This window comes from Chanodichthys erythropterus, chromosome 4 (genome assembly GCF_024489055.1).
Source record: "Chanodichthys erythropterus isolate Z2021 chromosome 4, ASM2448905v1, whole genome shotgun sequence".
Taxonomy (NCBI): domain Eukaryota; kingdom Metazoa; phylum Chordata; class Actinopteri; order Cypriniformes; family Xenocyprididae; genus Chanodichthys; species Chanodichthys erythropterus.
The window spans coordinates 32,837,938-32,864,563 of NC_090224.1; the positions used below are offsets into that span (position 1 = coordinate 32,837,938).

Consider the following 26,626-nt stretch of genomic DNA (forward strand, 5'->3'; position numbering starts at 1 on the left):
TTCATTGTGTGCTTTGTTACAGCCACACATGACAGAACACATAACCCTCAAATAGAGTATTTTTGTGCCATTTTTTCTTCCCCCTTCACTATGGACTTACCGGCCGTCCAGCAAAAATTAGAGGAACACACAAAGGACTTTTTAGATCTGGCATGCCTCACACATTATCCTGATCACTTTCTTTGTGTGTTTTATTATACCAGCCTCAGGGAGCGATCCAAGGCACACCTACCTGGTGTTGGTCCTCAGGGAGATTTCACCGCATTTGTGCTGGCGAATAAAGCATCTGCATTTACCATATTCCCCACCAGCCCCACTCTGGACCCAGAGTCCAGCCAGCCACCCACACACTGCATGGAGCGAAAGCCAGAACCAACCGCAGACAGAGAGCTTGAGTCTGCCGCGACGGACTGAGCCAACCGTCGCCCCGGAGCCCGAGCCTTATGGGTGAAAATATTTGTAAACATTTTAAACAATGAATATGAATGCAATTAATGTCTTATGCTGCGTTCACACCAAACGCGTCTGGGGCATCTGGAGCGTCTGATTTACATGTTAAGTCAATGCAAACGCGCGTCTAGACATCCTGCGGCGCGAATCAAGCGTATAGCGCGGCGTGAATCGGCCGTTGGTGCGCGAATGGCGCGGCGCGAATTGAGCGTTCACCCGCGAATTGAGCGTCTGACGCCCAAATGCCCGAGTTGAAAAATCTGTAAATTTGCGGCACGTTAACCAATCAGTGACTCTGCTTTGGTAGTAACGTGTATGATGTGATCAGCAGTGGAGACCAGAACAAAGATGTCGCTGTGTGTGGCCACCCTGAGCTCTATGATGTGTCATTATATTTTTATCGAGACAGGAATAAAAAGGACCTTGCCTGGAAGAGAATAAGCGAAGAAATCGGACAATCTGGTTAGTTGTAAAACTTTTTGCATGATTTTAGCCGTTGATACTAGCCCAACTTCTAGCTAGCAAAAGTTAAATTGCCGCTACAGGTTTCCAACTGACGAGATTATGTGTTTATTCAGAGGATCTGTGCAGAAAGAGATGAAAGCCCCTTCCATGACGCGAATTTGAATTTTACGCGTGTCTGAAGCGTCTGACTTCAAAATGTTTAAGCGTCCGACTAGACGCGTCCGGCGCGAATTTGACGCCCCAGACGCGTTCGGTGTGAATGCAGCATAAGAAAGGTTGATTTAAAGCACTTAATATAATTTTCCTATTTTCCATGACCTAATCTAAAGTTAGAACTATTGACTCTTACTTTTAACAAAGCATTATCTAACTCTTTACATATGAGCTAATTAAACAATAATAATTTGTCACAGTAACAATGAATAAAAAAAATCACTATTTATAAAGTCTATTAATGTATTTACTAATTTATAAATTATTAATTACCTATAAACTAATAGTTTGCAAATGATTTGTAAGTACTTTATTACACTATACTAATTATAAAGTGTTACTAAAACTTAATATTAAAAACAGTATATTAGAATGATTTCTGAATGCATGAGACATTGAAGACTGCAGTAATGATGCTGAAAATTCAGCTTTGCATCACAGGAATCAATTACATTTTAAAAATATATTCAGAGAGAAAAGATCTATTTTAAATTGTAATACAATTTTAATGCAACAATATTTGAATAACATAAATGCCTCAGTGAGCATAAGAGACATCTTACAAAAACATAAAAAAACCTTTTGTAGTTACTTTATAGACCTGCTCACATTTGGTTACCCTAATTATGGTTTTGACATGTTAAAGAATAGCATATGACCTAATGTATTTCTTTTGTAACTAAACTGTAACTTTCACCTTGAAGTCAGATCTTATTACATTCAAGTAATAATTATCTCCCAAAGAATAAAGAGTCAGTGAGAAGGAAGACCAGATCAACCAGATCAGGTCAAACATGTTTCATCAAGCCTTATGACAAATGCAAGACTGCTTACTCATGGCTCCATAATTGGGTAAAAAATTTTCAGATTAGATAATGACACACACTTTTGTATATGGCACACATATTTGTATACTTTTATACAATTTGTAAGTTACAAACCATAAACTTTTGCCAACATATATAAAGGCTTTGAATTAGATCTCTCCTTAAAATGTACATTATAGATCGAAGAACAGGCTATAAACCTGCTTTGATCTTCCCCTCTTTATAAATATGTGCTGGTATCCATGGAGAGCTCGTCATTGTCACTGGTCATTATTTTGTCAAGAGCCCTATAGTTACCCTTAGTAACCGTCTGGGTGACAGAGGAGTCTGAATAACAAACTAAAGAGAAGACATTGTGTGCATCTCAGAGTAACTACAACCCTGAGGGCTTATGCATGCTCTTCATTTAGCTAAAACTAACACTTACTTTCGATTATTTGCCATATTTGTCCTTCGTATTGCTTTATATTAAGGGTCAGTGTGTTAACTTTTTTACTTCTCCAGCACTGGAGGATAAATCCTGTTTCTTAGTTTGAAATCTGTCACTTTTCAACTTTTCAGGACTGACTTCAAAGTGGACTCACCCTTTACAGTAAGTTCTTTTCATGTTTTTTTTTTTTCCCATTATGAACCATAATGCTGCAAAACTTAAAATTGTTATTTAAAAAGAGGATTTAAGGTAGTAGGCTGAATGTTTTATGAGAGCACTTCAACCGCTGTGGTTTCTCAGCTGTGCCCACAAAAGCTTTTTTAAATGGAGACTGTCATAGTGCGTGGGGGAAGGCACTTTTTCCTTTTGTTATGCCTTTGTGCCGACAAACTTGACAGGTGAATGATATGAGTGCAGATGAGGAATATATTTTGCATGGTCGTAATGATCGTTAATTAAAACGGGTATATTAAAATGATTTTCCTGTTCTTGCTGGTATCCATTATAATGATTGAGACTAATTGGTCTTCATGGCCTCTTTAAACATAATACAATCCGTTTTTTGCTCTCTTAGCTGACAAATGATATGCGCTGTTGAAAAAAAAAAGAATTCATAATCATGTTTCATATCTTTTCATTGCTTTTGGTTGGAATCTTTCATGATTTATGGTTAACATTTTAGAGTTGTGAGTGTGTTAAAGTCATGAAATCTGAACTGACCCTATTTTGTGAATGATTCATCAGTGCACATTATTCCAAGAACAACATAAAATATAAAATAACACACAATCCAATTAATTCTCAATGGATCGATTCAAGACCCATTTTGCAATTTTTCTTGTAAATTATCCTGCTCACTCAAAAAAAAAAAAAAAAAGATTTTTTGATGCTGTTCACTTTATTTATTTTGATTCAACACAATTGTAGGTTTCTGGTTCAAATGTGATTGCTTCATGTTAAATTGACTTGAAACGGTTACTCTTTGACTTAACTTGATGTTTTCATTTTGAAATAACATGTTTCAATCAAGTAACCCAATCAAACAGGAATTTCACTTCCCATCATGCTTTGCAGAGGGGCTGAATTGGGCTGAATGATGAAGTAAAGTGTTTTTGTATGCATTTTTAAGCAAGATGAGAAGATGGAGAGACTTGTTAATGTTCAATGTTCTATTATATTTGTATTTGTATTTAAAAGTTTCTGTTATGTTAGTGGTTTTAGGGGTTACCATTGTGGTAAAGTATTCATTTACTCACCCCCATGTCATCCAATTCTTTTGTTTATGTCTTTCTTTCTTAAGTCGAAAAGAAATTGAGGGGTTTGAGGAAAACATTCCAGGATTTTTCTCCATATAGACTTTAACAGCTTCCAAAGGGTTGAAGGTCAAAATTACAGTTTCAGTGCAGCTTCAAAGGGCTCTACACGACCCCAGCCAAGGAATAAGGGTCTTATCTAGCAAAACGATCAGCATTTTCTAAAAAAAAATAAAAAGCAAGTGTTTACAAAGCGAATGTCCAAAGACTAAGTCAAACGCCCTTTACAAAAAAAAGTAAAACAATCATCACAATCGGCGATTCTGAAGTTGGAGAAGAAAACGAGATGGAGTTTTTCACCCTACCATGGTATTTCCACCTACGTCACGAGTGACCTTTCCTACTTGATTATGTAATGTGTGACAGATCGCAGAGCAGTGCTAGACAAGCATTTGTGGTTAAAAGGTATATACGTTTTTAGTTTTTTTTTTTTTTTTTTTAGAAATGACAGATTTTTTTCACTAGATAAGACCCTTATTCCTCATCTGGGATCGTGTAGAGCCCTTTGAAGCTGCACTTAAACTGCAATTTGGACCTTCAACCCGTTGAACCCCAGTGAAGTCCACTATGAGAAAAATCCTGGAATGTTTTCCTCAAAAACCTTAATTTGTTTTCAACTGAAGAAAGAAAGACATAAACATCTTGGATGACATGGGGGTGAGTAAATTATCAGGAAATTTTAATTCTGAAGAGAACTAATCCTTTAATACAAAAGTAAAATGGATTGTGAAGTATGTTGACTTTAATATAAGTGCATTTAGCTCTTATATATTCTGATTAAATCAATGTGAAACAAAACCAAACAATTAGCACTGGTCATATGCCAGCACAGATCTGTTCTCCGAGATGGGAAAAACAAAGATTAGCTTTGACTCAATCATTAACAGAGATCTCATATGTGATGCCCAAAGGCATGGATGAGCTGGTCCAAGGTAAATATTAGCACATAGATCTGGTATGAGCAGAGCAGAGGGGACAAGGAAGAGGAAGAAATGGGAACATTTTATGCTGAAACAAAAATGTTGTCTTAAATAAAGATAGCTGAGGTCAGGGGATGTTTGAGAATATCAACAAGTTGACACTGAGGTGTTAATTAACTGTCACACACACACACACACACATTTGTTTTTGTGAATTGTGGGGACATTTCATAGGCGTAATGGTTTTTTATACTGTACAAACCGTATTTTCTATCCCGCTACACTACCCCATCCCTACCTAACCATCACAGGAAACTGCACATTATGACTTTCTCAAAAAAAAAAAAAAACTCATTCTGTATGATTTATAAGCCTTTTGAAAAAAGGGGACATGCGGTAATGTCCTCATAAGTCACCCTCTCCTTCTAATACCACATACCCATGTCATTATACAAATTTGTGTCCTGCTATGTCACAAAAACACGCACACTTTGTCACTTCTTTGCCATTTCAAGACACTGCTTTCCAAAATACCACCCCTATAAACCAATTGATCAAACACAGCCGTCAGGTGTGCAGACACTTAGGTGCTTAACTGTAAACTCAACAATCAGGTGCTATAGTACTATAAAAAGGCAAAATGTGAGTTTATGTGTCTTCAACAAAATGAAAGGCAATGTTGCAGTAAGAGGGAGAGGGAGAAACATAATTTTGAATCATTTTGAATGTCCCGGGCCAACACGGTGGTAACATCCCAATGTATGTTGCAATCACGCAGAATGTGGTCCTCCACCAGCATGCCAACTTGGGCTCTTACAACACGGCCCACGTATTCACATTTCAGACAGACTGCACAAAATCATCACAGCAGAAGAGCAAATGGATGCAGAGCAGATGAGATACATTGTCATATGGGACAATGTACATTTTCTGGTACTACTAAATCTGCCCTGGTCAAAAAACTGGTTTCATTAGCATCCACAATTTTCACTCTAATACATCCCACCATATGGTCCCTTCCTTAAACCCATTGAGGAGTTTTTTGTTTGTTTGTTGTTGTTTTTGGCATGGAAGGTTTACAATCTCCAGCCCTGTGTCAGGATATGCCTCATTCAAGAGAAGGCCTGACCGAACTGATGCAGGATCTGTGCAAGGATGGTTTCACCTTTCAAGAAGATTCTTCCCTCGCTGTCTTGCGTGAGAGGACATCGCCTGAGATGTGGATGAAGCGCTATGGCCAGATCCAGCTAGGCCAAGAGATGATGCTTTGGTGTTTTGTCTCCACAAATATTTTTGTTCGTGTAATATATTATATTTAGAATATGTTCTAATTTTCAGTGCAAAATATAACCTTTGGAAAGGCATTGATGTATTGAATGGTTTTACAATGTGGTGAGAAATAAATATTTTCATCAATGTGCAGTACTGATCTTGTGTTTATATATATATATATATATATATATATATATATATATATATATATATATATATATATATATATATATATATATATACTGTATATATTCATGTACTTTACTCTAACAATATCTCTGAAAAAATCAAACCCAGACTATATAATTAGAAAAGTATAAAAGTTACAAGAGTTTAAGATTGAGCACAGCAGTGTGTAAATGAATCAAACAGAATCAGAATGTATGAACCATGTGTGTTCCTTACGGTGTCAAAGTTGGGTTTTGTTAAATTAATGTAAAGTTTTGAATGAAGTGTTTCATTTTGCAAATGATCTGAAGTGTTGTGCTACTTTGGTGTAGGGTTGTGTTAATTGTGTGTAGTGTTTTGACCGGGCCCGTTTTCAAAATTGTGCTTAAGCAATCGTAAAAAAACTGTAAGTCACCATAAACATTTAGCAATCATAATAATTGATATACTCCAGACATTTTTAACAATGTCTTACAAAGACTTCAGTATCAACACCTGTACTCAGACTTTAACTAATCAAATTTCTGTGACTAAAGGATATAAACTTAAATAGGACAATGAAAAATGCTTAAGGTGGTTTTAATATCTATCACCAACCCTGATCAGTTACACCAAGGCCAACAACATCTGATTTAAGACCAGACACTGATAGTTTATTTTCAATCAATTTCAAGCTAATAGGGCCGATGAAACAGGGAGATTTAGAGTTTTATCGACAGGGGCTCTATTTTGCTTTATTCAAACCCATTACTCATCCAATGAATAATGACCCAAACAGGCCAAAAGCAGCCTCCTCACCTTTAACTGATGAACACTGTCTTGGAAGTGCTTCATCAAAGCTTGTATCTCTTATCCTGCTGTGGACTCGGTCTCTCTCTCTCTCTCTCTCTCTCTCTCTCTCTTAATACTGGAAGGGCCTGTTGCATAAAAGCATCCTGACCGTGTCTTTAAAAAGAAGTTTCGTGCATGTTATATGTTTGGTAACAGTTCTTTTAACCCTAATTGAAGGAGTGTGTAGCTTTTCATTTATTAAACAACCACAGGAAGATGCATCATGGCTATATTCCAGAATGACAAAGCAAAGCTCTTACATTGTCAATACAAGATCTTGACCAAAAATTGATGCATCTCTTTGATGGATAAAATGTTGTGATAACATCACAACATTTATTTCCAATAAGAGGTGCATTATTTTTTGGTCAAGATCTTGTATTGACAATGCAAGATGTGAACACTCTGTAAAGTCTCGGGTTACAATTGTAATCATGGTTCCCTGAGAAGGGGAATGAGACAATGCTTCTCGTTGCCATGCCATTGGGTCTGCCTGCATGTCTCCTTCAGACAATGAAGTTGACGAGGTGTACTACGGGCGCTCTGCTAATGACGTCATGAGCTATCGCCAGCCAATAAAATAGGAGTGTTTTCACACATGCTTCAGACACCGGATACATTGATGGCGTCCCCATAACATCGATCCAAGACGCAGTGTCTCATTCCCCTTCTCAGGGAACCATGTTTACAGTCGTAACCTGAGATGTTTATTAACCACAACAGGGCCAACAGTTAAATAGCAGACCATTCAAATTTATTTTAAGTTTTAATAAAATTTTGTTATGTGTTTTTGTCATTTTTTTATTATTTTTTATTTAGCTTTCATTATTTTAACACTTCAACTTCAACTTATTTAATCTAATTTTTAATAGTTTTACTTTTAGTTAACAAAACCTAGTCCTTAATATAATGTGGGATGTTTCATTTCATTTCGTAACACTTTAACAAAGGGTAATTAACACTTTAATAATGTATAAATTATTTACCTATGTAGACAGAAAGATGGGTCACTAGGTTTTAGAGCAGAGCATTTTTGTCAGTGTTTTGGGTCACTTTAAATACTGCAGCTGCCAGTGTAAATACAGAAGTAATGGCAAGGCTCTAAATCTCATTGTTTTTAGTAAGAAATGCTAGTACAGTGTTTCAAACTATTCAGCATTAAGAATCTCTTTAGCTGACCCAGTTATCAAAAAGCAAATGTGGATTTGAGTGAATGAGATGCTATGAATAATTATATTCTTTTGGCAAGTGAGATGGATATGCTGAATATGGTTGTGAATAACGATACAGTGAGTTACACAGTCAAGCTTGACATATCAGAGAGCCCATTGGAAGAATATACAATACTGAGTATGAGAACATGTGTTGGTAGGTGTATGTGTTTTCCCAATCTTCTTGTATTAGGCTTACACATGGTTTATATTTTGGATTATCTATTTGAAAGTCATTTTGTGAATTGTGAATTTGTTGCTGATGTTTTGGTTTGATATTTTGTATTGTGTACTGTATATACTGTTACATCTCTTCAAAGACAGAGAGACCAGGGATATATTGGAGAACTAGGAAATGGGAGAATTGTGGAGACTGTAGGAATGGAAGTAAAATTATTTAATTCCTACAGTCCTATGTGAAGACTGTCGAAATTAAAAGAGCCAATAGCTGAACGAGACTGAAAAATATTTAGCTAGTTAGTTTGTTAGTTATTATAGTGTGATTTGAGTTAAAGAAACACAATTTATGATTGTTAGTACATTTGGACTTTATGGACTATGGCCGAGCTATGTTCCAAGAGCCCTTATAGTCCAAAAGCAATTGGACATTTCACTGTTTTTCCACTGCACTTTTCTCATCGTTCCACATATTATTCTGGTAGGTGGCGACAAGTGACTGTCAATGAGTGAGTCATTGAAACATTCACTCAACCAATTCATTCAGAATGCTGAATTATTTAGGAATGAATACAAGTGGCTGGGGCCTCTATGACTGAGTCACTGATTCATTCACTGAATGAACCAATTCATTAAGGTACTTAGACACACAATGGTAAGCTCTATTTTAACTCTGTTTAGACCTATTTTCATTGAGAAAAATGAAACATCTGTAGCGATGTACAGTTATTAATCAATTTATGGATGAAATATGAATATCATAATTCAGAAAGCTTTATGACGTTCATATATCGACCCAACGGGGAATTAAACATATATGGTGAATTAACTACAACGAATTATAATCAATCACATATATGATTAGTTCTGGTTGAATAATTATGTGGAAAACTATCAGTTCGTCCACCGAAACGGACAATTATCCACAGATTATCATGACAGAAATGTTATTCTCGGGCCGGGAGACTAACTTTCTATCATAGCCTTCAAATATAGAGCAAGGATATTAGAATCAGAACGTTAAAGTGACTCGGTTGTTGCTAAAATGAGCAAGTGAACAAAAAGCATGGATAAAATGAGTTTAATATACGAAACGGGTAATACACAGGTTATACGGCTAAATGGACACAAGTAAATACAAATACATACAAAGTAGAGGGAAAGGCAGAAACGAAAGAGATGATCAAAGCAGGTCAAATTGCAACAGTTCACCTTTAAGAGCCAGCAAGGAACCTCAGTATTTAAGATCGTAAAAACGTTATACTTGCATAGGTTAGTCAGGGTGCTTGGAGTTTTGGAGCGCTCTGTTTGATAGTTGCTTCTTCTTCCGGAGGTTGTTTCGGCGAAGTTTCAAACGAGGGTTTAACTGTTGTAATATGACCGGAAAATAAAGAAGAGAGTCCGTCTTGACGGCAGGAACCCGTGCAGAAAACTTGTGCCTCCAAAAGACGCGTGTTGTGGTATTTTAAAGACAACAGACCAGAACGCCTTACTGATAACGTCCTCCAATGATAGCGTTGCAATTTGGCGGGTTTCCACATTCCTTTGTCCTGTCTCCCGAATAAATTTATGGTATGTTGAATCAGTGCATTTCCTTCATAGTATTATTAAACATTGAACGATGCATTTGGCAGAAATGTAACGTACATGAGTGAATAGCTCGGATTCACAGCTTTACGGAGAGATCAAACTCGACAGGTGTCGCTCGTCATATAAAGAAGATACACTTTACACTCTATTACTATCGTTTAACATGAAAGCTAACCTACTACAGTCAATTCTACGATTCTATACTAGTAACACATACATGCAGCGAGCACTACAATGGCAGGTACATTCATATTTGCAGGTATAATATTTGTGTATACAGTCTTTGTATGTGAGTGTGTGTCTGTGGGTGCGTGCGTGTATTTTCTCTTTTTATGACCGTTTGGAATTCGGGCCTGTCTTTCGAAACCCGATCCGTGGCGTTCGCATCTCCTTTGAAGTCACAGAGGAGAGGTTTGGGACTTATCGAAATAGTCATAAAAAGAAGGTCTCGTGATCCATTAGTGTCTGCCGGGCCGGAATCGATGTAAGATTTACAAACCAAAGTTCCGTGAATTGAGGCTTAAACACAGTTTATGGTGGGACCTGCTCATCCTTGAGACTGTGCAGACCCTACAGTTTCCCCCTTTCGGCCAGTGAGGTCCCCGTGCGGATCTCGTTGGACGGTAGCGAGGTCGGATGGCACAGATGTCGGACAGCAGGTGGTCCCTACTGGTCCTCGGTCTTTGGGTCGTCGAAGGGAGAGTCCATTTCGATGAGATTTGGTACGTTCTCCATGTTGGTGCCTCCTCTCCTTGGTTTCCTCTTGAAACCCCGGGGAAGGGCAGGCAGGCACTTGTCCATGGACGCTTGCATCCCCTTCATCCTCTTGAAAAGGATGAAGGCTAGGCCTAGGGTCAGTATGTATCCGATTGCCATGGAGAGGCAAAGGGCTGTGTTTGCGGCAGTCCAAGCTTGGGCTATAGGTGAGCTGGTCAGAATGGGCAGTCGGGAGAGTGCTTGGAGGGCGGCGTCGACAGGAGCAATGTCAATTAACTGGGACCCCCCTTTCTCAATCCTCAGTTCCAGCTCGGGGGCCAAAGTGAGGTTGTGGTTCATGAAAAAGGGTGGGATCTCCAGTTCTGACTGGTACTCCTCACTTGAGATGTGGTACAAGGCCAGGTCATCGAGGTGGAGGATGGCACCCAGGGGTACCTGGATCCACATGCTTTGACTGGGCAGGCTGACCCGAGTGGCAGTGTCGTGCTGATCGTAAGTCAGGGTGGCGGTGCGAGTGGGAGTGTTAACAAGCCATCGATTGCCCACAATCTCAGCTTGTGTTCCGACGATTTGGGTGCGAGGCTTGGCCTCGGCAGGGCAGCGTGTGTCGCTGATCATGGGCTGTAACCCGCAGATTCCTTCAGTATTGTCTCTGAGGAAAGGTTTGCTAGGGCAGAGGTAATGAATGTCTTTGGTCAAAACACACATGCGTAAATTGGGAGCCAGGTACAGTTGGGGGTTGCTGTCGTGGTATGCTACCACAGCTGGAGTGTGTATCTTGATGTGGGTGTTACCCTTCCAAAACCCGACATTGACAATGTCTTTGAGTCGGTAGATGTTATCTGGTTCGATGATAGGTAGGTTTAGGAGGAAGGCCAACTCCCTTTGTTCGGGGTCGACATGCAGTAGGATGGCACTACCCAGGGAGTAGGCAAGGTGGGTTTGGATAGGGTCCGTGGGTCTGACGACAGCAGAGGCCAGCACAGTTTGTACGAGGCTCAGGGGTACGAGGTATGGGGGAATCCTTCCCATGGCCAGGTTGTCCATGGAGGAGCTCACTTCCCGCAGCATGTCCGTCATTAGAGCAGTGACGAGCTGAGTTTGGGCGAAGTCATTTTGGAAGACAGTAAACAGTTGCTTCCTTGAGTTCACCGTTTGGATCAGCAGGAAACTGTGAGTATAGAGAACCACCACAATACCTTTCCGGGATTTGCAGGTGGTTCGTAGTGTTTGGCTCTGTGTTGCGAGTTGTTTTCTCAGTGGTAGGCGGAGCTTGTTGCGATGCTGATGAGGGGAGCAGGCTGTGATGAGACTCAAGTCTCCCGGTTGGTACAGGTGCAACGGCAGTGGCACCTGCCGTGCCATCAGTAGTTCCGTGGGGAACACCTGAGTTGACTCCTGTATGGTGTCTGTGATGGCCATGAGCATCAGAGGAGGTTTTACAGTCCAGTCTTTCTGGTCGACTGACCGTGGAAACGTGACTCCTCGGTTTTGCAGTGGAGCTCGGTGCTTTGCGTTTGCAGTCTGGACGTGACGGCAAACTTGACATCCTCTGGCGTGCTCTGCCACATCTTGCTGCATGCTGGGCCAGTACGCCACTTGTTTTAATGTCTCATGAGTGATTCTGGTGCCATGGTGTTTGGCACATGGTGTGTTGTGGGCGTACATCAGTTCACCCCCTTTTGGCCCTGTGGCAGTACAAGCTTTGGCGCAGTGAGGACATCAGGGACATATTTTAGAAAGTTCACTCCCACACGCAGCATGTGGTTGGACTCATGTAGTCGTTTGTGGCCAGGGGCCGTCGTGGGACCATATGCCGTGAACGGGAGGTTGGAGGGGTCTGAGTGGTGGCGCAAAACATTTCGCATGGAAGTGTTGGCAAGTTTGGTTGTCAGTGGCAGTGGCAGTAAGGCGGGAAATGTTGCAGGAACAGTCCGCTGGCTGCGGGTTGTTGTTGCCACACTGAGGGTGGGTGAATGGGGTGGGTGTGACCATAGCTTGTTATGCAGTGTGCCAGCCTTGGCAAGGGCATTAGTTTGGTCGTTCAAGCCTTTGTCACGCCCTGGTTGCTTTAAGCATCTTTTCACCTTTTCCCCGTAAGTGATCGTGTCGTGTGTTTGGGTGATGTCATCACGTGTTTGGAACATGTGTTGACGTTTCACCTGCTTGTTGCATTTAGTCTTGAAACCAGTTTGTTTCCAGCCCAGAAGATGGTATGTGAAACAAGATCTAGCATAGTGTGCGTTTGTGCACATGAGTCCTCTGATGTTATGGACAGAGGAGACTTGAAGGGTTATGAGGGTAGCTGCTGCTTCACCATACTGACGTGACTGGGGACCCCACCTGCCGTTCTGTGGTTGGCAGGGTTGGTTGTTTAACCATCGTACCCCTGCACTTGCCTGTAGGATGCCCTCATGGCTGTAGGAACGTCCATCGACGTAGGCCGTGGGCATTCCTTGGCACGCATTCTCTTTGAGGTACCTGTGACAGGTTGGTTGCTGTTGTTGGGGTACCATTATCTCAAGTGTCAATGCTGGTGTGCTGTTATAGCCGTTTTGGCAGGCAGCTGAATCTCCGCTCCGTGCAGACTTGTGCTTTCTGGCACGTCGTGGCAGTGGCACTTGCTGGTTCAGCTTCCTGAAGTCGCTGGTGGGTCGCCACTTGCTGTCTGGTTTGACAATGGACCAGGTAGGGACTGAATAGGTGCTGTTGCATGGGCAGGTGACACCTTTTTCTTCCAGGAAACGACTAGTTTCCTGCACTGGTTCATGTGAGGCAATAGGACCATTGTACTGTTTGATGCAGGTGGGAGGAGTGTTTGGGTGTGTGGAAACACCCATTGTATGAAAGTTAGTGAGGCCACAGTCTAAAGAGTATTTGGCAAATGACACTCTGGATTTGTTCAGGAACTGTTGAAGTTTTTGACAGTCTGCATCATTCTTTGGGACATTTGCATTTTTCTGGATCTGTTGGCCTTTAGGCTCAAACCTTGGGAATGGCTCCTCTGTTGTGGGGTTAGTTGTCAGGTTGGCTGTCAGTGGTGCAGCGCCTTTTTGAGTTTCGCAGGCAGGCTGGTCAGAGACTGTGGGTACTGCAAGGTGTTTGTCCTCCATCAGCTCCGTTCTGTGCACCTGTTCTGTGGGTACCAGTTTGATGGGGGTGATGGAGATGCTCTTGAAGGATGCTGTGAAACTTGTGTTGCTTAAGCTTCCTTCTGGGGCCATGGCAGCTGGTATTAAGTTAATGACTGTTAACCTGAGTTCAAAGTCATAGGGGCTGTGGTCCATTATCCATTCTAGATGATAGGCTTTGGGAATGCTGATGTCTGTGACCATGCCTTCGTTGAGCCAACTGTGGACTACATAAGATGACACTTCAGTTAAGGGTGTGGCTTTTAGAGTGAGTCTAAGTTCCACGCCTTCAGGTGAAAGTGTGAAGGAGCCCAGCATGTGGCTTAAGGTTTGACCACATTGCCTGTTGAGCCAAACAGCACCCCCTTTGGTGTAAGGTGGTACTACAGTTTCCTGTGTGTGGAGCCAAACAGCACCCCCTTTGGTGTAAGGTGGTACTACCGTTTCCTGTGTGTGGAGCCAAACAGCACCCCCTTTGGTGTAAGGTGGTACTACAGTTTCCTGTGTGTGGAGCCAAACAGCACCCCCTTTGGTGTAAGGTGGTACTACAGTTTCCTGTATGTGGATCAGGATGCAGACCTCTTGGGTGGTCTGGCCTGACAGGAAGTTGGCAGTGTTGACAGGGACAACAGGAAGCTGTACAGTCATTGGGGCCCACAACAACTCATTTGCACTGTCCGTGTGAGCATTAGAGTGCATCAGGAGGTCTGGAAGGACCAGGAAGGGATGGGTTAAATGCCGGTTGTTCCATTTGCAGTTCAAAACGCAGATGTCCTTGACAGTCATCATGGTTGGCAGACGAAAGTCTAGTGGAAAGTGTGTTTGCTTGTTGACAAATGGGAGGTCCGGTGTTCCTTCACTGAGAGCACTTAACAGCGTGTGGCTGAAGGCTGAGTTGTCTGCCCACAGTGTGGGAATAATGTCTGTGGTTGTTAAGCCGTTCAGCTGCAGGTCTGGTGTGACCTTGGGGCAGAAGGAGTCAGAGTCTGTGGTGAGCTGAAAGGTGCAGAGGAGCGAACTTGAACTTTGCCCTGGTGCTGAGACGGGGTTCCCGCAGCTAGCTGTGGGGTTTCCCGTGACCTCTGTGACCTGACAGTCTGGCTCAGATGACCTGGGTGACTGGAAAGGCCGCGGTTCTCGTACTTGAGCCCAAATTTTCAGCTGTCTGAAGTCCAATAGGGGCTCAAAGCGATCTAGCAAATCTTTGCCAATGAGCAGGGGAAACGTGTCCATCGGTGAGATGTATACGGGGTGTACCAAACTCATTGGACCGATGGTTAGATGAATGGGAGCTATTTGTTCAAGTTGGATCTCAGTTTGGCTGTATGACTGCACATTTAGCTCACATTTTTGTGATTTAAGAGTTCGATTTTGTTTCTTTGCTTCATGTCTGAGTCTTTCAAAAAGGTTAGTTGACATCAAAGTTAGGTCTGCTCCCGTGTCTACAAGGGCCTCAATCCTCACATCATTTTCCACAGTGATGGCTATGTACAGCTTTCGGGCCACCCCTTTTCGATAAGGTTTCCCAGGAGTCTTGGTACCGGGGCTTGGGTGCTGACCGATAAGCAAGTGGGGCTGGTGTTATGTGATTCGTTTGGGAGGCAGACAACCAAGACGGCACTTTCTGGTACCGTGGCGTCCTGGTCGTCGGTGGGTTGATGTGAGCTGGTTTGCTCGGAGTGTGCGGTTGTTGGCTGAGGTGACTGTGTGATGAGGTCACTCTGTGATGTACTAACTGACTGTGTGGTAAGTCTCTGGTCAACTGTGAGTTGGGTGTGAGGTTGTGTTAAAGGGCTGTCAGGGCAGACGTTAGGGGCAGACCTTGCTTCTAGTCATAAGGAGTCTGACTTGTCCTTCTTGTCCTCCTTTTTGGGCTTTTCCTGGATCAGCTCTTTCAGGACTTTCAGAATCTCCGCAGACTCAGACATAACTGCGTTGCTCGACTCCTGTGAGGGCTCGGACTTGGACTTGTTTGATGCACGTCGAGAGGCCTTCTGTCTTTGGCGATTGGGGCTTGAGGCTCTATCCGATGAAGGCCTGCCATTTCTGGGTCGCCGGCTGGTCTCCCATGCGGCCCCGCCCCTTTGGTTGCTGGCTGGATGTGGCCTGTCCCAGAATCTTTCAGAGTGTCCGCTCTGGTGCTTGGGACGGGCGCCCTCGTGGTGAGGCTGCCCTCTGCTGGCTGGGAACTGTCTTGCCTCTCGGTTGAACGGTCTGTCACTGTGGTGTGTGTGTGCGCCCTCTAGGGCCAGTTCTGGGCAGTGATCAGAGACCGGGTAGATGGTTGGATTTTTAACAGTCTTTTCAGATATGGCCCTTTGCTTGGAATAAGCTTTGTAGGCTAAATCTCGCAGCTGTTGAATAGACATACTTCGTGGGCAGGCCAGGACTCCCAGATGATGACTTACTGCAGTGTGCAGGTTTCTAAGAAACAAAGTCTTAAAGTTGAAATCTTCCTCCATTCCTGGTTCGTTGCGTGCTCCGAAGTAGGCCTTTCGTATACGGTTGTAATATGCTTGTGGAGTTTCCAGTCGGCCCTGTTTAAGATCCATGGCCGCGAGGAGCCCTTGGTCCGATTCAGGGTCAGAAAACTCTTTGATCAGAGCCTGTCGCAGCAGCTGGTAGTCTGCTTTGACAGCTTCTGGCTGCCGATCCAGGAAGCTGCGCACGTCACGGCTGGACGTGATGCGGAGTAGATACAACTTGTCCCATGCACTCACGTTGGCCACATTTTGCAACAGGAAGTCAATGTCTTGCAAATACGCGTGCACGTCGACACCCCCTGCTGGGTTTGGAGTGAAAGTGGGGATATTCTTTGCTAGCTTGTCCAGCTCTTTGGGAATCACGCCATAGCTCGCAGCGCGGCTTTTCTGGGGTGGCTCCCATCCCTTTGCTCCTGACCATGGTTCTTGGAGGCTGGATGTTTTTGGCAGTGGGCTTTCACCCCCTCGCGAACTAGGGACTCTTGACTGGGGCACTTAGGTCCAGTGGCTAGAGGGAGCTGCATGGCATGCAAGTCTCCTCCCAATTCGCTTTGCAGTTTATAGGAATGCTTTAGTTCTCGGTGCACAGTGTCCAATTCATCTCTAAGATAGTCTCTTTGCTGTTTCAGAGCAGTGATCTCACTTCGGGCCAGTTTAAGGTGATTTTCACAGGCCCGGGCTTTAGCATCTCTTTCTTTCAGTTCAATCTCTGCTCTTGCTAGGAGAGCTTCACCTTGCTGGAGTTTTCCAGTTAGTTCCTCTATGGATTGCTTTTCCATCTGCTCTCTGCGCCCCGTCTCCAAGTGGAGCTCTTCGAGGGCCTTTTGGAGTCTCTCGACTTCCTCCTGTAGCTCAGGATCAGATTCCTCCGCTGTCCTACGCTGATCTGGGGTTTCGAGGAGTAGCTGATCAAGACGATGTTGGGTCTGAGCCTGGTTCCTCCGGGCTTCCTCAGCCTGGAGCTTGAGCGCCGCGACTTCCTGCTCCAGAAGTGCGTTGCTCCTTTCATTGAGCCTTGCCTGGGCGATGAGGTTGTGGGCGAGGCCTCCGATGAGTCTTGCCCATTCTTTGTGACTGTAGCTCTGCATCGGATCGTGGGCCATCAGTCGATTCAAGTCCCCGTCCAGCTGCTCGCGGCTCAGATGCTGGAGGTCGCCGGCGGCATTGGGCAGGAACGGGTTGGTCATGACGCCCAGCCAGGTCTCGAGATGGTCCCAGTGGGTGTCAGGGCTGGATGCTCGTGACATAGTGGCTTCTACTGTTGACGAGAGAAAGACAGCACAACAAAGACAAGAACCAATGCAAGCTTGTGCAGGGATTAGCGGTTACGTAATACGTAATTAGATAATTCTTTTGTGTGGTTCCAGTTAACTGGTGCAGACAGTTAGTGGAAGGTAGGTTTGACACTTAATTGTCAAACCAAGAAGGACCACGTAGGTCAATTTGTGTGGGTGAGTGCCGGATTTAACTATAGATTTTGACAGGCGGTAGTTCTAAGAGTCCTTTGGCGACTCTCGCTGCTCGGTCGTCTATCTATTACTCAGTTTTCCGTGGTGGCTCTCACAGGTTCTGCTTCTACGTGAACTGAAAGAAACAAACACAGCAGAAAAGAAAACAGAACAGAGTGGATGCAATTAAATGAGAAATAGAGCAGTAAACAAAATAGAAAGGAATAGACGTAGAATAGCAATAAAACAAAATGTGAAGGGCTAAAGGGGAGAAATTGAGCTTAAACTTCCTATCGCCTCTGGGATTATGACGGGGCCAGGCGAGGGCGCCGTTGAGTCATAAAACTGAGAGGGAGGGTATGGCTTAAAAGTAACAGCGTTGGCCAGAACCTAAAGGAATGAAAGATATGTAATATCTTGTAGTTTTCACTAAGGGAAGGGACTGTACGTTGTTACTCTAGGCCTGGGGTGAATTGCGAGTGCCCAGATGAGAACTCAGTGACGGGGCAGCCTCTCCTAGACGTTCCCACACCCGACTGCGGTGTCCGCGGACGTCCTGTCCTTCTTGCACCACGACGCAGCCTCTCAAACAGTGACCTTCAGCACAATTGCGTTTTCAGGCGAGGTATTAACGCCGACGGCCAGATTGGCAGGTCAAAATTGAATTTTTCCCAACCCCTGAGTCTGACCCCGCAGGCAGTTACTCAAAGGGCGGTTCTGTCGAGCAGAAACAGGGAAATTAAACAAAATTGCCTTGGGTTCCAACTGGACTCGTCGCCTCCCTGCACCTGACACACCCAACCTGCTAATGTCTCTGCGTGCTGCCCGTGGTGTGAGGCCAGAAACGTCCTGCGATTCACACACAGGCACGTGTCAGATTCGCCAGGCCAGGCAACTCCACTTCACTGGAACCCACTGGAACAACCGTCAACTCCCCACCGGGTGCTAGAGGGCCTTGTCTGCAAGTACACAAACAGTCAAGTAAACACAACTTAATTGTACATTCAAATCTCAATTTAAGTCTTGTTTAAACCAAATTTAAATAATCAAGTGTGTAGGATAACAGGATAGGGATCTTAACTGAGCTGGAAGCCGGACAAAAGGCAAAATAAAACAAAACAATTCAGATGCATTTGATTCAAATTTGAATTAAAGCCTGTTCAATTAAATTTAAACCAGTGCATAGAAATAGAATGGGAAAGGAGAGAGAAAAGAAAAACACAATTCAGAGGCACTTGATTCAAACTTGAATTGAACTCTTGCTCAATTAAATTGAAATAAATGCACAGAAGAACAGCGTGGGGCAAAGAGAGGAGAAAGCCTTCCCTATTTGTGAATTCCCTAAAGAGGAGTGCTTCTTGGTAAGCAGAATGCCAACTGATTGACACTACTTAATCTTAAATTACAATTGAATGTTGTTCAATTAAATTTAAAAATAAGTGTATGAAATAAGGGAGGCTTGGGTGTGTGTGTGTATGTTATTGCCAGCCAATAACATACAGGACACAGGACTAAGAGTGAATAGAATACAGCATTAAGTAATACAAGGGAAAGAATTTCCGAAGTAAATAAAGCAAAATAAATAAACAAACAAACAAAAAAAACAATTACTAATAAAATAACATAAAATAAAATAAAATAAAATAATAACTCAAGAGAAAGAGAGGGAGAAGAACCAACAAAACTGAGTTAAACCAAAGGAGTAGAATGGAGTAACATAAAATAAAAATAGAATAGAATAGAATAGAATAGAATAGAATAAGTCTGTGACCAAAGGAACCAAGGAGAGGAAAGGACACACAGATGGCAGGGAATTGACTTCCGGATCCGTCCACACGGGGGAGCACTTCCAGGAAGTGAATTCTCTGGTTGGAAGGGCAACTTAATCTAAATTAAAAATTTAAAACGTGTTTAAACCAAATTTAAATAAGTAAACCACCTTCCAAAAACGATTGGAAAGCATAACCATCAACAAACAGTTATAACAGCAACGTTGAAGTAGTCACGGGCGAATTTGGAGACAATTCAGTTCAACGTACGGAGAGCAGCTTTAACTCAGAACGTCCACACGGTGGCGTTACTGAGTCCACACAACAGTGAAGTAGGGGGGGGTACCCCACCTGGACAGACTGCCCTCTGGCGTCTGGTCAGCGTTACTGCATCCACCTCTGTGATATTTTTAAATTAGCGTTTCAGCTGATCTAACTGCACATATCACATACAAACTCTTTTTAGAATCTCGGCGGATTCTTCTGTGCCAGTTCACTGGACTGGTGCAACCTTTTATCCTAAGTATAAAACTTTGGAACCTCGGGGTTTAGTGACCCCGTTTTTGCACAAATTTTAGTGCACAAATATGTAACTGCAGGATAATTCACTGCTGTTATTAGTCACGCTGGATCAGGGCGTTTTTTCGACTGGCTCCAACTTTACAAGTCAAATCGGATAAAGCAGGTAAACTGTTTTCTGATTAGACTTGTATTTGGTAACGTCTTTTGGGTAGCTAGTCCAATTAGTTACCAAGGGAGCGAGACGCTATTTTTGAATAATTGGACGACACAAATAATTCAATTAAAATAGCGGCAGATAAGGCCTTTGCAGAGATTAAATAGGAAACTCGCTACAAAATCTCGTTTCAGAACACGCTTAATGACGATCAATTCGTTTCATTCAAGCGGAAATTAATATTCAAAACTGTAACTTACTGCAAAGATTGTCGTCCTTCACAGATAAGAGCTTGACATATTAATGGACTGCAGTGTATTTCACGTTCAACAATTTACTACCGTGTTTTTAGACACAAAAGCAGCTTGTTAACGGTGAGTAGTGTGAGGACTCGTGCGTCTTCTCACTGAATAAAAGCGCGCATGAACATTAAATCACACACCAATTATTCTACCTTGCTTTTTTTTCAACAACCAAGTTTAAAACGATGCTCGCGAATACTCCACCAAATAAATGTAGCGATGTACAGTTATTAATCAATTTATGGATGAAATATGAATATCATAATTCAGAAAGCTTTATGACGTTCATATATCGACCCAACGGGGAATTAAACATATATGGTGAATTAACTACAACGAATTATAATCAATCACATATATGATTAGTTCTGGTTGAATAATTATGTGGAAAACTATCAGTTCGTCCACCGAAACGGACAATTATCCACAGATTATCATGACAGAAATGTTATTCTCGGGCCGGGAGACTAACTTTCTATCATAGCCTTCAAATATAGAGCAAGGATATTAGAATCAGAACGTTAAAGTGACTCGGTTGTTGCTAAAATGAGCAAGTGAACAAAAAGCATGGATAAAATGAGTTTAATATACGAAACGGGTAATACACAGGTTATACGGCTAAATGGACACAAGTAAATACAAATACATACAAAGTAGAGGGAAAGGCAGAAACGAAAGAGATGATCAAAGCAGGTCAAATTGCAACAGTTCACCTTTAAGAGCCAGCAAGGAACCTCAGTATTTAAGATCGTAAAAACGTTATACTTGCATAGGTTAGTCAGGGTGCTTGGAGTTTTGGAGCGCTCTGTTTGATAGTTGCTTCTTCTTCCGGAGGTTGTTTCGGCGAAGTTTCAAACGAGGGTTTAACTGTTGTAATATGACCGGAAAATAAAGAAGAGAGTCCGTCTTGACGGCAGGAACCCGTGCAGAAAACTTGTGCCTCCAAAAGACGCGTGTTGTGGTATTTTAAAGACAACAGACCAGAACGCCTTACTGATAACGTCCTCCAATGATAGCGTTGCAATTTGGCGGGTTTCCACATTCCTTTGTCCTGTCTCCCGAATAAATTTATGGTATGTTGAATCAGTGCATTTCCTTCATAGTATTATTAAACATTGAACGATGCATTTGGCAGAAATGTAACGTACATGAGTGAATAGCTCGGATTCACAGCTTTACGGAGAGATCAAACTCGACAGGTGTCGCTCGTCATATAAAGAAGATACACTTTACACTCTATTACTATCGTTTAACATGAAAGCTAACCTACTACAGTCAATTCTACGATTCTATACTAGTAACACATACATGCAGCGAGCACTACAATGGCAGGTACATTCATATTTGCAGGTATAATATTTGTGTATACAGTCTTTGTATGTGAGTGTGTGTCTGTGGGTGCGTGCGTGTATTTTCTCTTTTTATGACCGTTTGGAATTCGGGCCTGTCTTTCGAAACCCGATCCGTGGCGTTCGCATCTCCTTTGAAGTCACAGAGGAGAGGTTTGGGACTTATCGAAATAGTCATAAAAAGAAGGTCTCGTGATCCATTAGTGTCTGCCGGGCCGGAATCGATGTAAGATTTACAAACCAAAGTTCCGTGAATTGAGGCTTAAACACAGTTTATGGTGGGACCTGCTCATCCTTGAGACTGTGCAGACCCTACACATCGGAGCAAAAATGGAGAGAAGTAACTGACAATATTGTGTCTAACATGCAAGTTACTCAATAACTTTTTGTTTACTGAGATGTTGTATGAAAGCAGTACTTACATTTATGCTGTTGGTCTGAATTTACCTAAATTTTTTGTTTTGTTACGATATTGATATTGCTTTATCAGTTTTGTGTAAATATATTATTGAAATGTCATCATCAGGTATGCGTCGTAGAGACTGGTTGCCATGGCCCGGTGAGGCTCAGAGACGAGAAGAGAAGAGGACCGAGGCCAAACTGGCTGAGGGTCTGCAGAGACTCGACCAGGCTAAACATTACCACATCAACACACTGACCAGAGAACAGCGCAGACTACACAGAGACCTCATCTCCATCAAAACAGGTGTCTGAGGAGTTAAATCTCTCTAGAAGAAGTTAAAGGTGCCCTAGAATCAAAAATAGAATTTACCTTGGGATAGTTAAATAACAAGAGTTCAGTACATGGAAATGACATACAGTGAGCCTCAAACTCCATTGTTTCCTCCTTCTTGTGTAAATCTCATTTGTTTAAAAGACCTCAGAAGAACAGGCGAATCTCAACATAACACGACTGTTATGTAACAGTCGGGATCATTAATATGTATGACCCCAATATTTGCATATGCCATCCCATGTTCAAGGCATTACACAAGGGCAGCCAGTATTAACGTCTGGATCTGTGCACAGCTGAATCATCAGACTAGGTAAGCAAGCAAGAACAATAGTGAAAAATGGCAGATGGAGCGATAATAACTGACATGATTCATGATAACATGATATTTTTAGTGATATTTGTAAATTGTCTTTCTAAATGTTTCGTTAGCATGTTGCTAATGTACTGTTAAATGTGGTTAAAGTTACCATCGTTTCTTACTGTATTCACGGAGACAAGAGAGCCGTAGCTATTTGCATTTTTAAACACTTGCAGTCTGTATAATTCATAAACACAACTTCATTCTTTATAAATCTCTCCAACAGTGTGTAATGTTAGCTTTAGCCACGGAGCACTATCAAACTCATTCAGAATCAAATGTAAACATCCAAATAAATATTATACTCACATGATCCGAAGCACGCATGCAGCATGCATGACGAACATCTTGTAAAGATCCATTTGAGGGTTATATTAGCTGTGTGAACTTTGTAAATGCGCTGTATTATAGTCGAGAGCTCAGGGGGCAGGGAGTGCGCGATTTAAAGGGGCCGCAGCCTGAATCGGTGCATAGTTAATGATGCCCCAAAATAGGCCGTTAAAAAAATTAATCTAAAAAAAACTATGGGGTATTTTGAGCTGAAACTTCACAGACACATTCAGTGGACACCTTAGACATATTACATCTTGTAAAAACTGGTTCTAAGGCACCTTTAAAGCATTTCACATATTAAATTAATCTGTTTTGTGTTAGGTAATCCCTGGAAAAGAGGACTCCACAGTTTAGGGCTACGACCCTCCAATCATGATGTTGGGCGCCCTGCTGCATCCTACAAGAGGACCCTATTACCCAGCATCCCACTGGCAGGCAAAGAGGCAGACAGGTGAGGCTGGGACCAGGAATAGATTGATAGTATTTTCTCACTATATTCAAATAGATTTATAATTTTTTTTTTAAATAAGTATAATTTTATATTAGAATTATTTTTATGTTGTGGCCAATTATGTTTAAATAAATAAAATCAGATTTTGAGATATTTTGAGATTTACTAAATATTTAATTTAACAGTGTTATTAAAGGGGACCTATTATGCCCCTTTTCACAAGATGTAATATAATGTCTCTGGTGTCTCCAGAATGTGTCTGTGAAGTTTCAGCTCAAAATACCCCACAGATAATTTATTGTAGCTTGTCAAATTTGCCCCTATTTGGGTGTGAGCAAAAATATGCCCTTTTTGTGTGTCCCTTTAAATGCAAATGAGCTGCTGCTCCCAGCCCGCTTTCCAAAAGAGGGCGGAGTTTTAACAGTTCGCGCCTTGCATGCTCAACAACAACAAAGTAGCCAAAATGAGGATTGTCAGTAACAGTGTTCAGCCTTACATTGTTCAAACCAGAGTCGACACTGATGGAGAGACTCAGGAAGAAGTTACAACTTTTAGAATGAAACTGGACGTTTCTGAATGGTTAGTGGATAAATTTATGTAGTTGCTGTGGAGATGATTCAACTCATTGACCCCCCTTGTTGCGTGTTCCTGGGGGCGGGGTTTATGTAAATTTTGGAGTTTGTGATGTCACCAACCAAGGAAGAAGCTTGTTGTAGTCCCTACCAGGCATTTGTTGTAGTCCTTACAATTTCTGTAAAATAAAATATCTTCCTTTGCATTGAACTTTGAGTGTCGTAACTGAGATGTTGTTTAAAAAAAAAAAAAGTGAAATCACAATTAAGGACCCTTTTAAATTATTAGTGGATTTATGAGTGTTAAATGATGGCAAAAATAAATGGAAATGAGCACTAATAATTAAGTAAACAAAATAAAATACAATATCGACTGGTTCCAGTAAATGAAACAATGTCAAGTATATGGCGAAAACCAAAATAGTATAGATATTGTACATCTCTAACTATGGTATTTAAAAATGGTAATTATATATTCATAATATCAGAATATCATAGTCTTACTATCACTGTACTTTGTGGTATTTTTATACAATAAACATTAAAAAATTGGATGCAACTGCCCTATATACTTGAGTCAGCGAAGCCCCTGATAATTCTGATGGAGTTCAAAGGAACTGTGTTGTGTCAACATGAAACTAATCTCTTTAGCACCTCATTATATAACATGGCTATCCGGCTCTGTCTTCCCCTGTATCCCAGCTTCAGCCGTGGCATGTGCCCCGCTCTGCAGTTAGGCTGGGGCTGGCATGGATTTCAGTGAGGAATGAGAGAATTTATTACACTTGATACTTGACACAGCACAACTTCAAACAGAATGTGGAAAATGAATCTGTTGCAATTAGGATCTCTCCTTCAGGGTACAATCTTAAAAAAGGAAGCTAGACGCTGCCTACTCATTCTATAAATGTTTGATATTGTATCTTAGACCCACTTTGCATTCAAAAACTCATGCACAGGATAAAGCAAGCGGAAAAGGGAATATGTTTACAGTTAAAGTGGCCCCAACTAAAATATCCCTACTATCTGACAAATAGTAAAACAAACAATCAAGCATGAAAATATGTAAGGATTTTGCAATGATAGTCAAATGAAAGTGCAATGATAGTGCAAAGTGAGGATTTTAAAATTGGTAACACTTACACTTACACTAAGGTCCCATTAGTTAATGTTGGTTACTAGTTAGTAAATATTGAAATTAACATTTACTAAGATTAATAAATGCTTTAGTTTTTTTCATTGTTAGTAACTAATGTTAACAAATATATCCTTTTTGTTTTAATTACCTTGGGTATCTGTGGATACCATAAAGGTACATGGTGGTGTAAAAATATGAGATGGGATGGAAAAAATATATTTCAAAACATTTCAATACATTTTGCATTTTCTCGCAATACATGATGTAAATGTTGTGATCCCGAGCACAATTTTTCTGTGTGTAGACTCTGCTGGCAAATGTGCCTTTATTTTTTTATTTTATTCATTTATTTTTTTGATGTAATTAGTTGGTCCACAAGGTGGCAACACTGCCTATGTGCTTTGTTTTACAGTCAAGAAAGAAACAGAAGAGTAAAACAGAACAACAACAAAACTACTGTAGACCACAACATCAACAGACATTTTTAGAATAAAGACCTTTTTATAACTCATAACTTCTGGAGAGAAATAGTGCAGACACTGGACAAAGATGAAACTCTTTAGTGCATATGTGTCGAGCACCCATGTTTGCGCACACCATCAAATATAGGGTACTTTAAAAGGTTATGCTTTGGGCTGTGTTTGCGTAAAAACGGAAAAGGGAAACAATTTACTAATCCAATTTACTGATATGTCTGTAATCTTATTAAATTATCTTTTAGATTGCAATAAATATTATTTATAACAACTTAAAATAACCTCATATGGGGCAAAATTTTCAAACGGGCTGCATTTGGTGTGTTTTGAAGCTTGGCAGCTGGTTTGAGCTGGTTTATGCTGGTCCTTAGATGATCATGAGCTGGTTTAAGCTGGTCAAGGTCTGGTCCTAAGCTGGTCCTAAGCAACTAGCTCCAGCTCAGGACCAGTTTATAACCAGCTCAAACCAGCTGCCATCCTTCAAAACATATCTAACCAGCAAATGGTGTTTTTTCAACAGGGTAGGCCGGTACTATATTACTGAATGAACGTATTATGAAAACACACACATTAACGATTCAGTAAGCAGCATATAATTCTGCACAGGCAAATTATGATTGTATGAGGGGATTAAATTCAATTTAAGCTTAGCAGAGTAATGGCAAGCATGATAATAAATGTGTTTTTGTTTGTGTGTGTGCATGTATATGTGCTGCGTGAATGTAATAATCAAATGTGTGTGTGTGTGTGTGTGTGTGTGTGTGTGTGTGTGTGTGTGTGTGTGTGTGTGTGTGTGTGTTAACAAGTCGGTTATGTATGT

At 41.6% G+C, this 26,626-nt stretch overlaps 1 protein-coding gene across 2 annotated transcripts in view; it reads left to right on the forward strand.

Annotated features, from left to right (window-relative positions):
- The first annotated feature begins 319 nt into the window (after positions 1 to 319).
- The window catches only part of LOC137018737 (coiled-coil domain-containing protein 190), a 34,353-nt gene continuing 8,046 nt past the window's right edge, over positions 320 to 26,626 (forward strand). The window contains exons 1-4 of one of the 2 annotated variants that reach the window (XM_067383449.1): positions 320 to 447; positions 2,517 to 2,547; positions 22,269 to 22,448; positions 23,491 to 23,620. In XM_067383449.1, the coding sequence (XP_067239550.1) occupies positions 22,271 to 22,448; positions 23,491 to 23,620 (308 nt within the window). In that variant the 5' untranslated portion in view covers positions 320 to 447; positions 2,517 to 2,547; positions 22,269 to 22,270. Of the gene's footprint in view, positions 448 to 2,348; positions 2,430 to 2,516; positions 2,548 to 22,268; positions 22,449 to 23,490; positions 23,621 to 26,626 lie in introns of those variants that run through there. The other variant, XM_067383448.1, reaches the window with a different exon arrangement.